We start from the raw sequence: 15,524 nt of genomic DNA, 5'->3' as shown, positions 1-15,524 counted from the left end.
CTGACACTTCTCCCCTACACCATGACCACAGCCTCCAGAGGCTCTAGCTATGGTCACTCTGAATTCCCTCCCACCACTTACACACAGCAATAAGGAATGCTGTTATATATCAACCAGCCCTTCCATTAGAGCAGAAGTTTTCTGAGTATAGATACCTTATCTGTTTGGGTCACTGGTATGCTCCCCATATCTCAAACAGTGCTGCATAATGGCCTCTTTTTGGACTTACAAGTAAAATAGAACTTCTAAACGGGACCTGTGAAATTGGTAATCTGGTCCATGCTTCCTCCCCGACTTCATCTTAGGACATGCTCCATCTTTCTTACTATTCTTCAGCCTCATTGGCCTTTCTGATCCCTAAGCACGTCAAGACTTTTCCCCACCCCAGGCCCTTTGCACATGCTGTTTCTTCTTCTTGAAATGTTCTTTTCTGCACTCTTCCCTGGCCACCCGTACTTAACCTTCAGGTTACAACCTTTGAGTTCCATTTCCTTAACACGGCTTCCTGATGTCACCCCATCTCAGTGAGCTCCCCAAATTACACATCGTGGTATTCTTGACTTCATAACACTTATAAGTGTGTAGTTATATATTTACTATTATGTGTTTGAGCTCTTAGGGTTTGGTTCTCTCAGTAGACTGTAAGCTATTTGAAGACAGAGACTAGTCCTTGATGCTTTGCACAATGCACGGGGGCTCAAGAAATATTTTTTTGAACCAGTGTTTCTCAGTTGGGGTGATTTTGCCCTCCAGGGACATTTGGCAATCTCTGGAGATATTTCTGATGGTCACAATTGTATCTAGTGGACAGAGACTAAGGATACGTACTGTTAACCCTCCTAATGGGTAGGACAGTCCCCACACAAAGAATTGCCTGGCCCACCATGTCAAGAGTGCCAGGCTGAGATTCCTGGAATGAACAGATGAACTTCTTTCTCTTTTGGTTGAGTCCACTTTGTGGTTGGTGGTGTTCCCAAATGATTCCTTGCTCTCTCACCTGCCTGTATCGCTCTAACAGAGGGAAGTTAGGTTATGCAGGAACAGCCTAATGCACTATTTCTTGAGAAGCCAAGCTCTGCATAATTAGCTGGGTAGCATTTCTTCAGATGGAAATATTGGCAGTTAAAAATTACTCAAGTGATCATGGTTGCCAGCCATTTCCTTTTGAACTCAGGCAACTGCATTTGGAAAGTTCTGATGAATTGAGAGAATGAGATTGTAGCTTATTGTTCAGTTGGAACTGGGAGAAGACGATTAACGTTTAGAACACTATGACTTTCCATTCCTTTGTGGTCATGTACAGTTTGGGTTGGGAAGGGCATAGCGGGTGAGGTAGGGCTGACCGTGCTAACAGTCATTCTTGGTTCATTCTCATTCACTTAGTGACCCTTTCTCTCGGGTCATTTCTTCACCTCTAACCCTCACTGAGCTTTGGGTCTAAGCAACAGAACCATTCATGTCCTGGAGGCAGCCAATTCCTGCCCTTTGCACACACCTTCCCCTCCCCTGGAATCAGAGAATCCAAGTTTGAGCCACACGACTTCCCATCTCTAACTCAAAGCACCGCACTTAGGAGGAAGTCTTCCCAGTTTGTGACACATTGGAAATGTTTCTTTCAGCTCCATTCAGCGCTTCCACACCCTCCCTCCTCAGGGCACAGAGACACTAATGCTTGGACAGTGCACTTGGGAAAACCGATGATGCGACTGTGCACAGAAGGAGGAGACTAGGGCTCTGGGAGCTGCTCCAAGAGCTGAAGGAATCAATGGCTCTGCATTATTTTAACCTTTCCCTGGCACGCCAGTTAGAAAACTCTGCTGTAGAGTAGCCCCCACTATACTCCAGCTGCCCAGTTATGGGCCCCGATAAGGTCATGTATTACCTTTTGGATATGGGCTGGTGGATTGGGGTTGTCTAAGAACAAGTCATATTTTGTCTACTACTAGAGAAGGGCAGGTGAGATACTTTGTGAATTTTCCTTATTCAGAAATCTTGCCAACAATGGCAATGTGGCTCCTCTGAGCAGAGGAAACACCACTGTCCCACAAGAACTATGTGAAGTGGCTGTCAAGAGTCCTGCTGCAGAGGGCTCTAAGTCGGCAGGGGGCTCTGGGGACCCAAACCTGTGCACTGCGTCTCAGGAGGCCAGCCTGTGCAGCACAGTCTGGCTGACTGCTGTGTTCCAGCATTCTGAGGCCATAGGTGGTGGCTACCCCATGGGCCAAGCCAGCGCAGAAGCTAGATCCTGGCCATGGAGATTTGATGCAGTTTGGAAGTGGCTGAAGACAAGAGCAGAAGTCTGTATCAAGGAGCCCCCCTGCCCCCTGCCACCTCCATTGAGTGTGATGGGCTGGGAAGCAAGGTCTCCTGGCAGGACAGGACTGAGGATGATCTGGAAGTTTTCACATGGAGCAAGTGAGTGAATGGAAGTGCCACTTGCTGAAATATTGAAGACTGGAGAAAAGTGGTGAATGAGGATACCAGCATTTGATGGGACAGTTAGACCGCTGAGAGGAGATTGTCTAGCTATGATCATTTGAAGCCAGGGAGAGAGGTCCACACTGAGGTATAAATTTGAGAGTCACGGGGCGCCTGCGTGGCTCAGTCAGTTGAGCGTCCAACTCTTGGTTTTGGCTCAGACCATGATCTCAGGATCGTGGGATCAAGCCCTGTATTGGGCTCCATGCTCAACATGGAGTCTGCTTAGGATTCTCTCTCTCCCTCTCCCTCTGCCGTTCCCCCTGCTCCCTCTCTCTCTCTCATGCTCTCCCTCACAAATAAATAAGTAATTCTAAAAAAAATTGGGAGTCAGTTGCATTTAGGTGGGATTTAATGCTGTGGAGTTAGATTCATTCATTCACTCTCTCATCAAATAAATACAAGTGTCTCCGTGTGCTGGATGAAATCACCTAAGAGAAACTAGGAAGAAAGATGGTATATTCTGGTACACCCCAAGCCAACCCATTCCCCTCTCTCCCTCTCTCTCTCTGCCAAGAGAACCACTAAAGCTGCATCCTTCCACCCATGCTTTTATATACCTATTATGCTTGGGTATAGTCACAAACATTAGAGTATTGCATCTGTATTTTTAAACTCTACATGAATGCTATGATCTAGTATATATAATGGTGCAACTTGCTTTCTTCATTCATCACATTCACATCGATATATGTAACTCTGTAGATCAATTCATTTAACTCCTATATAGTATTCCATGAATCAGATATTCCACACTGTTTATCCTTCTGTTTACAGCCAATTCTACCATAAACCTTAAATCTGTCCGGAACATATGTGAGTTTCTTGGTAGGATTCCCAAGTCAAGTTTACGGGATGCTGCCAAATGATTCCTCAAACCAAGCATATGAGAGTCGCTCTTTCCCCACATCCTCACCAACTTTTGGTTTTATCAGACTTTTCAATATTTACCAGTTTGATGAATGTGAGATTGTATCTCATTTTAGTTTACACTTTCCTGATTACTAAGATTGAGCATTTTGTATAGTTTCTTAGTCTGTAATGTTGCCTCTCCTGTGAATTGCCCCTTCAGATCCTTTGCCTGCTTTTCTGTAATGCTGGATATTTTTCCCTTAATGGACGGTATAAGTTCTTTGTTAGATGCTAATATTTGAAACAAACTTTAACATCTCAATTTTAATACACACTTTGTGGGCTATATACTCTTGTTTTAAGAAAGAGCAAGAATGGGGTGGGCGGTGGGAAGGGCAGAGGGAGAGAGAATCTTAAGCAGGCTCCATGCCCAGCAAGGAACCTGATGGGATTTGATCTCACAACTCGGAGATCATGCCCTGAGCTGAAATCAAGAGTCACATGCTTAACCGACTGAGCCACTTAGGGGCCCTTGGGCTGTATACTTAATCCTCTGCTTTACCATGGTTATTTCTTAAGCATTGCTTACTGAAATCCTCGTGGGTGTTTTGATTTTTTCTTCCAAAATAATTTTGCATCTTTGCCTTGTTAGAGTTGTTAAATTTCCAGCCATAGCATCTAAGGCCATTTCCAAAGAACGCAATATGTAGCAATTTGGAGAATGCACTAATTTTAATGGATTTAACCCCCAAAGCAAATTACATGTATGAAATCAAATCATTTTCTGCCATCCATCACAATTTGATGATTACCACAGAGTCTGGTACATTTTTAATTAATTTTTAGGTAATACAGAGAATATGAAAGAAAACCATGCCTTTTTTTTCCCCCCAGCACAATTCTATTTAATGGAGGTGGGCAGCAGGATGTTCCACTATGATTAATTAGTCCAGGGGCCTGTCAACATTAGGTAGAGAAGAAGCCACCATTATTCTTTTGGGAGTTGCCTCCATTGGTGGCTGCAGTGTGAGGGGACACTATGGATCCCTGGATGCTGTGGATAGACTTTTTAGGGTTGATCCACTGTCTGATGTTAGCTTGGGAAGTGATGGAAAGTGGCGGAGGAGGGGGTAAAAGTTCTCCAGGGAATTGGGTCTTGATGATTCCATGGGTATCCTGGGTGGTCTCCTGGTGTAAGAGTATATCACTTTTGTTCTTGAATGTCCCTGTGTGGTGGTTGTACAAGGCTGCTAAGTGGAAATCCAGGTCATTCTTTGGTATCTCAAGATCAAAAAAAATAAGCATCCTGCCTCATGGAGGTGATTGTGGGAGTTGAGCTGATCCAACTCCAGGGTTCCTGTTGCTGAGCAAGGTGAGCTGGGTTCTTATATGGCAGTTTCTTGGAAGCCTGGAGTTTTCCCAGGAAGGTATTATCGTTATCCAATGGAGGGTGCTGGAAAGGGTCTCAGGTGAAACGCATAGTAAAATGCGGAGTGAGCTGCTGGTGTGAGGGCGAAAACCATGCATTTTTATCAAGAGCCATGCAGGGTGATCTAAGCTCTGTGGCCACTAAGCTGTGTCACTCAGCTGGGGTGGGATGAATTCCTGTAGCTTTTATTTCACCTGGAAAATGAACATGTTTGACAAGACACTCTCTAGCATCCACCTAGCCCTGACACTGGCTTCTTCTTTTAGAAGCTCATTTTTAAAAGCCTGTAAGCCCTAGCAAAATGAATTCATTTCTTAAGGAAATTAGATAGATTGATGGCAGCAAGTAAAATGAAAAAAAGCTATCCATGGAAAATAGAACATACAGTTGTCCCTTGTACAATACAGGTTTGAACAGCACAGTTTTGTAATTGTATTTTCTCTTCCTTATGATTTTCTTAGTAATATTTCCTTTTCTCTAGCTTACTTTATTGTAAGAATATAGTATATAATACATAGAACAAATAAAATATGTGTTAGTCAACTGTTTATGTTCTTGATAATGTTTCTAGTCAACAGTAGACTGTTAGTAGTTAAGTTTTTGGCCAATCCAAAGTTATACATGGATTTTTGACTGTGCAGGGGGTCAGTGCCCCCAACCCCCATGTTGTTCAAAGGTCATCAGTATTCTAGTTTACACTGGTGAGTTGGAGTAGTTTGAAAAGCAACTTTTGAGTCTGGGTCTGAAATTCAAGAGGAAACCTTCTGTGTATGCAGACCAGTCACAAAAATTGGGAATTGTGAATAAGCCAATCTTAAGCCATGTTTTCAGCAACTTGGATCCAAACTCCACCAAACGTAAGAGACTAGGTACTACTTTGACTTGCACTCGGGATGATAGGTCTTGGTCCTGGTATTCTGTGTCCAAGAGATATGACACCACCCAAAGTGAATTACCATGTGATATTACAGGTTCAAGCATTTTTTTTCATGAGCTCCCCGAAAGGAAAGGAGAAATAGCAGAGGCTAGAAGAGTGTCCATTGCTTTTGGGGTATTCCTGTAGTCGGATGCTTGAGTCTCTGAACGTGAGTCAGTTCAGCTCTGTGCCCCCACTCCAAGAACCTGTCCTTCAAAGGGGTATTTTGACATCAGCATGACTTTAATTGAAGAAGGTTGGTTTGGTCCCAATGTCCCAATTTCTCCTAGTGTATGGGACGCCTTTAGACTGACTGCCAATCTCCCTTCACAGTGACTATGATTTCAACCCCTCCTCTGACCACACATCTTCTCTGCCCTCTTGGAGTGCCACGCAGATGACCTTTGCCAATATTGATCCCTTTTAGTGATGTGGGGGCTCCAAAGCCCTGTTACAACTAGTGACAAGGTCTCTCCTACATGGATAACTTGTTCTTCATTCTTTTCACTATGATTTTATGTAAGCAAAGGTTGTTGCTGGATGAGAAGGGGCTTTGCAAAAATTATATCCAACCACTTCAATCATGGAATGAATAATATTGTTAATAACGTGTTCTAGAGGGCCCTGGTCATCTCTGGAAAAAGTTCAGTTGCATACTAGATATCTTTGCTAATTCTAGAAAAATGTTATCTAAAGTTATCAAATATTAATGTACCTCTGTAATGGCAACCGCTGAAACCCTCACCGAGGGGACGCCCAGTTAGACAGATCATGGTGAGCAGGTGAGCTGCCATATGCTTGGACAAGTGTGAGGACTGAACCCAGTAGCTACAGCCCTTTGGCTGCTGAAGCCCAGATCCAATTCACTCTTCAAAGAAGGTTCTGGATCCTTCTTTATGCTTGCATTTCTTGGGCCTTTAAGGATTTGTAGGAGGGTTCTGTGTCAACATTTGCATGAGACAAATTCTACTAGCCCAGTGACAACTAAAAGTGGGGGAAGGAGCGGGTCTGGTATGCAGAGGACAGTGAAAGGGAAGGGCAGTGCAGGGAAAGAAAGTGGCTGATTCCAAGAGAGGGACTCGCTGCTACTGTATAAGCAAAGTCTTGGCACTCCATCAAAGCAGACAGGTAGTGTTCCAGAAAATACACTGGAAGTGTTTAATTCCTTGTTCCGCTAGAGCAAGCTTGACTTGTTTTCATTTCTGTGAAGTGTTGTCATTATGGGGAAAGACTTGCAGTTGTGAAAAGGTGCTCTGCGGAACATGGATCATGGCTTCTATCTTAAACTTGCCTGATTTCGGCTGTGTGGGAAAGCCTCATTTTTCTGGCATACCCAAAGCCAGCAGGTTTCAAACTGTGGGTGGCAGACCAGTAACACATCTGCCATCAGTTTCCAAGGCCTCGACCATCATTGTTGTAACTGACACAGAACAGAATAAAACATGTCAGTGTTTGTCTCGCATAGTAAAAATAACTAATTAGGGATGCTTTTCATTATTTCAAATTTTATGCTTCAAAGTCAGTCCTGCTGGTACCAAGGGCAGAGTCAGAACAGAGTAAGGAGGTGTGACAAGAGAGCTGGTGCTCTGCTCAATAGGAGGGGGAAGGGAGCTTTCTTACACGGACAACTGACCTCAAACAGAACCCAGGGTCTGCCTCCTGAGTGCCCCTGTCTCAAGGGTTTGTGCAAATGACTCCAGCAGGGGTCTGTAGAGCACTGTGGTTCAGCTTCTAAGCTTAGAGTGGGGTTTTCATCCTGGGCCTTTCTTAGCTGTGTGGCCTTGTGAGGCTGAGCTCTGAGTCTTGTTTCTCTCTTTTACAGTAAAGAGAGTGGTTCCAATGTCCTCAGGTTACCGTGAGGAGGGAATGTTATCATTCATCCTAACTGCTTAGTCTAGCACCCAGCATGTGGACATTTATAGCATGAGTGTCTACAGCAGCTTTATCCACAATTGCCAAAACCTGGAAGCAGCCAAGATGTCCTCCAAGTAGGCGAATGTACCCATAAACTGTGGTACCTCCAGACAACGGAATATTCTTTAGCAATAAAAAGAAATGAGCTCGTAAGCTATGAAAAGACATGGAGGAAACTTAATGTGTATAACTAAGTGAGACAAGCCCATCTTAAAAGCCTACATAACTCTATGATTCCAACTATATGACATTCTGGAGAAGACAAAGCTATGAGACAGTAAAAATATCAGTGGTCACCAGGGGTTGGGAGAGAGGGAGGGGTGAATAGGTGGAGCATAGAGGATTTTTAGAGCAGTGAGAAAAAAAAATTCCTTTAAGGTTTTCATTGCTGTTATGGTTTTATTATAGATGGCATATACAAGATAAAATTGAACATGAGGTTTTATCAATATTTGAATACCATGCAATTTCCAATTTATATTATTTAAGCTTGCATAATGTGTAACCACCTATACATTCATCTAACAAACTCTTACTATCCAAAAATCCTTTCTGAGTTGGATTCATCATCTAGGGCCGTGGTTCTCAATCCTATCGGACCCCTACCCCCTTCACTAGCCTGAAATTAAATTCCCAGGTAATATAACTCACCTATAATCATAATTTCAAAAAGCAATAGAATGGGGGCGCCTGAGTGGCTCAGTCGGTTAAGCGTCTGCCTTCAGCTCAGGTCATGATCCCAGGGTCCTGGGATTGAGCCCCGCATGGGGCTCCCCGCTCAGCAGGGAGTCTGCTTCTCCTTCTCCCTCTCCCTCTGTCCCTCTTCCCTGCTCATGCTCTCTCTCAAATAAATAAATAAAAAATCTTAAAAAAAAAAAAAAGCAGTAGAATGCCGCAACTGTAGTAGAAAAGAAATATAATGAAAGGCATTTCGGATAAAATCTGCATTTCACATCTAATATGTGTGCTAGACAACACTCAAGAGCATACCAAGGTCGACAGGTGCTGTGCTTGTTCATGCGAAGACTCAACGTGACTGGGGCAGCTGTAAGCACAGACTGAGGGGACTCAACTGCCACCACTAGTGTTGTCTGTCATCGGTGACATGGCTTTCTGAAATTGCAAAGCTCTGAACAAAACAAAGTATAGCCTTCCTTTGAATTGTATACATAGCTGTATTCCTGGAAAGTTGAGACTCTATTAAAACCAGGCAAGAATTACTGTGCTTGAATGTAAAATGGCATTAGGTGCTGGGCTTGGATGATCATAAACGGGGTTTCACTTACACCAAGGTCTGGCAGGACACTTGGATGTCATGCACGTTGTAGGATAGCGGTCATCCCTAGCCACTGCTTACTGAAAGTCAGTAATGCTCTCCAACCCTTGTGACCATTAGATGCCATTAATTACCAGAAGGCTCCATGTGATCCAGGACCCTTTTCTAACGTGAGGGTGCTGGAGATGTGGCTTGGGGTGATGGGGAACATCCTCAAGGACCAGTTTATATCTCAGCTGAAGCTGCTCCTTAAGTCCTGGAGAAATGGGCCAGTAGATGCTGGTCTGTTTTCCTGGAGAGAAATTCATTTCTTTGTTCTGACTCAGATTTCTTCCTTGTTCCCTACAAAATTCCTTGAAAGAAGAAAAAGGAAACCCAGGGGGCACAGCCCATGAAAGCAATCATCAGCCGAACAAGGCTGCTCCCTGAAAGACCCCATCTGCCTTTCTCCGTTGCATCTTTAACTGATGAGACACCAAGTTTATTCCTCAGTGTTTACCGTGGGCCTTGTTTGTTTTGAGACCCTTGCAGTGTTGTTGTGGAAAAGACCAGATCATACAGAGAAGAGCCCGTGATGATACATTTCTGTGATTAATGCAGCAGCACGTGTGTACATTGGGGTTTTTCAAAAGCCATGTTTGCCTGAAGATTGTACACAGCGGATGTATTTGGTTACATATACCTGGAGGTTGTCAGGTTTAGTCTGTAAGGCACAGAAGGAAAAAGTAACTCATGTGGCTCTGGTTGGCATCCTGAAAGATGCTGTGTCAGGAACTGGTCTCCATCTTCCATGTTTTTTTTTTCTTTTTTAGTCTGGGTTTAATAGAGATGTTTGTGAACTGGTTTCAAGGGTGTGGGGTCCTGTTTGACAGTGGCCTTGCCCAGAGCCTGAGTACTCAGTATTGTTCTAGTAATCCATACCACCTTTTATCTTTGCAATGAAGCCTGACCCGTAGCCGTTTCATCTGCCTTCCTTAGGGGCAATATCATTCTTCTGGGAGTTTTCCTCCCAGAATTCCTTTGAGAACACCATTAGAGAAGAGGAGGAACCTAGACCTCTTCAATAAGAACTCTCCTTGAAGGAGTCCCTGCATAAAGAAAATAGAAAACATCCTAATCACCACCAGTAAAAATATCTTGACAACCAAAAGTCCTACACGAGTAAGACTTTACTTAGCAAACATTCATTGGGAAAACCATACTACTTACTTTCTGAAAAGGAATACTTTCAAGTTTGATTTTTAAACATCATCAGTAAAATTGACTTTTTTTCCACTGGTGTAAAGTTCTATAAGTTTAACACAGGTATAGATTTATGGAGCCATCACTAGAATCAGGATATGGGTTGAGTCCATCACCCAAACTAGTCCTTCCTTCACCCTCGTTCCTGGGTTGTCTTTTCAAGAAAAGCATGTAAACGACATTAGTAGGTCATATGGTAGGTATCCTTTGGAAACTAATTTTTTTCCACTCAGCATAATGCCTTTGAGATTCATCCAGCTTCTTGTAAATGTCAACACTTTGTTCATTTTTACTGGTAGGTAGTATCTCATTGTACAGATGTACTGCTGTTTATCCATTTACTGATTGAAAAACATTTGGGTTGCTTCCAGTTTTGACGATTATGAATAGAGATGTTATAAACAATTTTTTGTGTGAACATAATGTTCATTTCTCTAGGGTAGATACTCAGAAGTGGGATTGCTGACTTATACAGTAAAAATGTATGTTTTACTTTATAAGCAACTGTCAAACTATTTTCCAAGCATCTGTACCATTTTGCATTTCCATCAGCAATGTGTAAGAGTTCCTTCCAGTCTCTCTGCATCCTTGTCAGCACTTGATATTGTCCGTGTTTTTAATTTTAGCTATCCTAATGGGATTATAGTTGTATCTCATTGTGGCTTTTTGCATTTTCCTAATGGCTGTTGATGTTGAACATCTTTTCATATGCTTGTTTGACATCCTATATCCTCTTTGAGGAATGCTTATTTTAATATATTTTGCCAATATTTCAATTGGTTTGTTTTTTTCTTAGGGTTGAGTTTTGACAATTCTTTATTATGCATACGTGTCAGCCGTGGGATTGGCGAATATTATCCCCTAGTTTGCAACTTGTCTTTTTATTCTCTGAATAGTGTCTTTTATAGTACAAAAGTTACATTTTGATGAAATCCAGTTTATTATTATTTTTTTTAACAGAGTTTGTTTTTTGTGCCACGTCTCGGAACTCCTCACCCAACCCAAGGTTATGGGTTTTCTTTGGAGAAAAGCTTTAGTCTTGTATTTTACATTTAGATCTATGATCCATTTTGAGTTGGCTTTGTATAAGTATGACATTTAGGTCAAAGTTTACTTTTTTGCCTATGGATTTCTCACTGTTCCAACACCATTTGTTGAAAACACTATTTTTTCTCCATTGAATTACTTTTGCACCTTTGTCAAAACTCAATTGGCCATATTTGTGTGGGTTTATTTCTAGATTCCCTATTTTGTACTGTTGATCTATGTGCCTGTCCCTTTGCTAATATCACCCACTTTTGATTACTGTAACTTTATAGTAAGTTTAAAATTGGGTAGTTGGAGTCCTCCGATTTTATTCTTCTTTTTCAGAATTGATTTAGCTATTCTAGCTTCTTTGCCTATACATACAAATTTTAGAATCTGCTTGTCTCTGTGTACAAGAAATCTTGCTGAGATTTTCACTGATACTGTGTGGAATCTGTAGATCAGTCTGGGAATAAGCAACATTTTTATTATGTTTAACCTTCTGATCCATGAACATAGTATGTGTCCCCAATTATTTAAATCTTTCATCAGACTTTTGTAGGTTTTACATTCAGATCCTATTCGTGATTTCTTAGATTTATACCTAAGTATTTTATTTTTTGAAACTATTGTAAATGTTACAATTAAATTAAATTTAAATTTCAGATTTTAGTCAGACATTGCTAGTCATGTTAGTTTCCTGTGGCTGCTGTAACAAAATACCACAAACTTGGTGGCTTAAAACAACAAATTTATTCTCTCACAGTTCTGGAGGCCAGAAGTCTACAATCAGATCTGAGCTGAAATCAAGATGTGGCAGGGCTGTGTTCCCTCCAGAAGCTATAGGGGGAGTCTGTTCTTTGCCTCTTCCAACTTCTGGTGCCTCCTGGCATTCCTTACTCGTAACCATATTACTCCAGTCTCTACCTCCATCTTCACATTGCCTCTCTTCTGTGTTGAATCTCCTATTGCATATCTTATAAAAGACCCTTGGGATGGCCTGAGGGCATACCTGGATTATGCAGGATAATCTTCTCAAGATCCTTAACTTAATCATATCTGCAAAAGCTTTACCATATAAAGTAACATTCACAAGTTTTAGGGATTAGAACCTACTATTTTGAGGACACTTATTCAGCCTACTATATTAGTGTTTAGAAATCAAGATTGTGTGTGTGTGTGTGTGTGTGTGTGTGTGTGTGATTTTGTATGTTGACCTTGTATCCTGCAACTTTGTGCTAACCTCACTTATGAATTCTCGGAGCTTTCAGTAGATTCTTTGGGATTTTTCTACATAGATAATCATGTTATCTTCAAATAGGGATACTTTTATTTCTTTCTTTCCAATCTGTATGACTTCTATTTATTTTTCTCGCCTTATTACATTGACTAGGACTTCCAATACAATGTTGTATAGGAGTGGTGAAAGTAGATATTCTTGCTCTGTTCCTAATCTTAGGGGGAAAACATTCAGTCATTCATCAGTAAGGATGATACTAGCTTCTATTTCTTCTTAAGATGCTGCATTTTTTTAAATCATGAGTGGATATAAAATTTTGTCATATGATTTTTTGGCATCAACTGATATAATTACATATTTTTCTTTCTTTAGATTATTGGTAGGATGGATTACATTCCTTGATTTCTAAATATTGAACCAGCCTTGCATTTCTAGGACTAATCCCACTTCATTGTGATGTATTATTATTCTTATACATTGCTGGTTTTGATTTGGGCTATTTTGTTGGGGTTTTTTTTATGTATATACTCATTAGAGATATGAGTTTGTATCTCTGTAGTTGTTTTTTTCTTATATTGTCTTTTTCTGACCTTGGTATCAGGGTAATTCTGGAATAAACTGGGAAGTATTCCCTTTTCTATCCAATGGAAGAGATTGTGGAAGTTTGGTGTTATTTCTTCTTTATATGTTTCATAGAATTTGTCAGTGAAAACTTCTGGGCCTGATGATATTCTTTCCCAGATTTTTAGCTAATTTAATTTCTTTCACGATTCTATGACTATTTAGGTTACCTGTGCCATCTTGGGTGAATTTTGGTAGTCTGTGGTTTTTGAGGAATTGGTCCATTTCATCTAAGTTGTCAAATATATATGCATAATATTGTTCATTGTATTCTGTCATTTTTATAATATCTGTAGTATCCATAGTCAAATCTCCTTTTTATTTTCTGGCAAGTTGTGCCTTCTCTTTCTTTTTCTTTGTCAATTTTGCTAGTGACTTATCAATTTTATGGATCTTTTCAAAGAACCAACTTTTGGTTTCATTGCTTTTCTCTATTGTTTTTTCTGTTTCAATTTCATTGATTTCTTTATTTTTTCCTTCCTTTTGCTTGCTTTGGGTTTATTTTGCTTTTCTGTTGTCTCGTTTCTTAAGGTGGAAGCTCAAATTATTTGAGACTTTTCTTCTTTCCTAATATAAACATTTAATGCTATAAATTTCCTTAAGCACTATTTTAGCTACATTTGACAAATTTTGATATACTGCATTTTCATTTTAGTACAAAATATTTTCTAATAACCCTTGTGACTTACTCTTTGATCCATTGTCAAACGTGTGTTGTTTAATTTCCAACCGTTTAGAGATTTTCCTATTTTTTTATATTGATTTCTAGATTAATTCCATTATGATCTGAAACATACTTTGCATAATTTCAATTTTTTAAGTTTGTTAAGATTTATTTTGTGACCCATGATATGTTCTACCCTGGTGAACATCTGGGTTTTGAAAATTGGGTTTTCTTTCTGAGTTTGGGATTTGGGTTTTCTTATTCACTCAAGACTCTTTCTGGAAGGTTGTCACTCACAGCCCATTCTTTCCTTTCTCTAGAATATCCAGGATGTGAGGAGTGAGGATGAGGTTGAGGATGAAGAAGAAGAGGAAGAGGAGGAGAATGAAGAAATCACCAAAGGCAAAGAGAGAGACTGTTTGAAGAATGGCCTCGGGGCCAACAGGGACCTTATTCCCAATGGTCAGCATGGCCATTAGCTTGAAACCCATGCAGCCCCTGGGGCACAGTGTGCTATGAGGTCTGCCGGAAGCCAGAGTTGCTTCCCCCTCCATACCTGGGGCCTACAGGAGCCACAGGGACCCCTGATTCTGCCCTTCGCTCTTTTTAACCACCACCTTCCCCCCTCCTAAGATGTATTTAACAAAATGTTGTTAACTTGCGTTAAAACGTTAAATATAGCACCCCTATGGATTTTACTGCAGTTAGGACTCTGACTGGTCAAAGATTTCAAAGATTTCTCCAGAGAACCATTTTAGTTCAGTTGTGTTCATTTATGTATGTGAGACATGTGTTTTTTCCAGGAGCTCACTTGGTTGTAGGCCATTTTGCCTTGCCACCTTGCTCACTGTCGGGACAGCTTGAGAAGTACTAAGGTAACCCACTTTTTCAGGTGTGTTCAGCCCCCAGAGAGCAGCTGAGTCCCTCCCAAAAACAATGAGTTTGACGAGGCAACACAGCAGTGGCGGGAGGAGCAAGCCAGTGGACCAGGCTTCCGGGACTCACTGGCCACTCTCTGCCGTGGGCACTTCTTTGAACCTTCCAGGCCTTGGTGCTTCATCTCTCCGATGGGAATCATAATATTTGCCTTGCCTACCTCCCAGAGTTGGAGTAAGGATCAAATGAGATAATAGAAGTGAAAGTATGTACTGTCCACTGTGGGGTGACAGGGACCTGACCTCCTTACTATGATTCCGGCTCTGTCTGGGAGAGAGAAACCTGGTTAAACCGGGCACTGAATGGGCCTGAACAAAAAGCACAATCTTAAAAAATTCCTTTTAAGTGCGTCTGGAGATATCTGGAAATGCAAATATCCAGAAGGCTGTTTCCATTTTATTTGGTAACTGTTAGCTCTGCAAGGATGATTCTCAAATTCCCCCAAATTTTCTGCCCTCAGCCCCCTCCGGCACCCCCTTCCGCCCCACCCCAGACCAAGGGGAGCGAGTCTGGGCCCCATTCCTTCTTGTCTTTTGCTGGCCTCTCCCTTGCTTCCTCTCTAAGAGGGAACTATCCTGCCACCGCCCTGAGCCCCTCCTTCGGGCCAGCACAGCTGCCCAGCCAGCACCAAGATCCATCTGGGGGCCAGTCTGGGGGAGTCAGACCCAGGGCAGGCTGCTCACCGAGCTATTATTTCCCAGAAAGCCTGAACCTTTGGGGCACGATGTTCATGTGAGCTCCTGACCAAAGGGAAATCTTGGAAACAGAAAGAGGATGCTACCCTACTTCACCTCTGCTATCCAACCCAATCAGACCTAATAAGAGCAAAACAGAACAAAACAGAAGACTGGAAAACACCCCTGAGAAATGTCCAAGGACAAGCGCTAGTCAATGATAGTTCCTGGGGCTTCCAACCTCTCTGGGAAGACA

The 15,524-nt window shown here is 41.7% G+C and overlaps 1 protein-coding gene and 1 pseudogene across 1 annotated transcript in view; one reads left to right on the top strand and one right to left on the bottom strand.

Moving 5' to 3' along the window:
- CERS3 (ceramide synthase 3) overlaps positions 1-15,024 on the top strand; it is an 83,627-nt gene extending 68,603 nt beyond the window's left edge. The window contains exon 11 of the mRNA XM_028122818.2: positions 13,979-15,024. Within this exon, the coding sequence (XP_027978619.2) occupies positions 13,979-14,137 (159 nt within the window). The 3' untranslated portion in view covers positions 14,138-15,024. The remainder of the gene's footprint in view (positions 1-13,978) is intronic.
- Positions 4,297-4,810, bottom strand: LOC114223820 (cilia- and flagella-associated protein 276 pseudogene; annotated as a pseudogene).
- Positions 15,025-15,524: the final 500 nt, after the last annotated feature.

This window comes from Eumetopias jubatus, unplaced genomic scaffold, assembly GCF_037043125.1.
Source record: "Eumetopias jubatus isolate StellerSeaLion01/CBP00866 unplaced genomic scaffold, mEumJub1_p1.0 scaffold_7, whole genome shotgun sequence".
Classification (NCBI taxonomy): Eukaryota; Metazoa; Chordata; class Mammalia; order Carnivora; family Otariidae; genus Eumetopias; species Eumetopias jubatus.
Note: the sequence above shows the minus strand (reverse complement) of the source record. Positions and strands in the feature narration are given on the sequence as shown.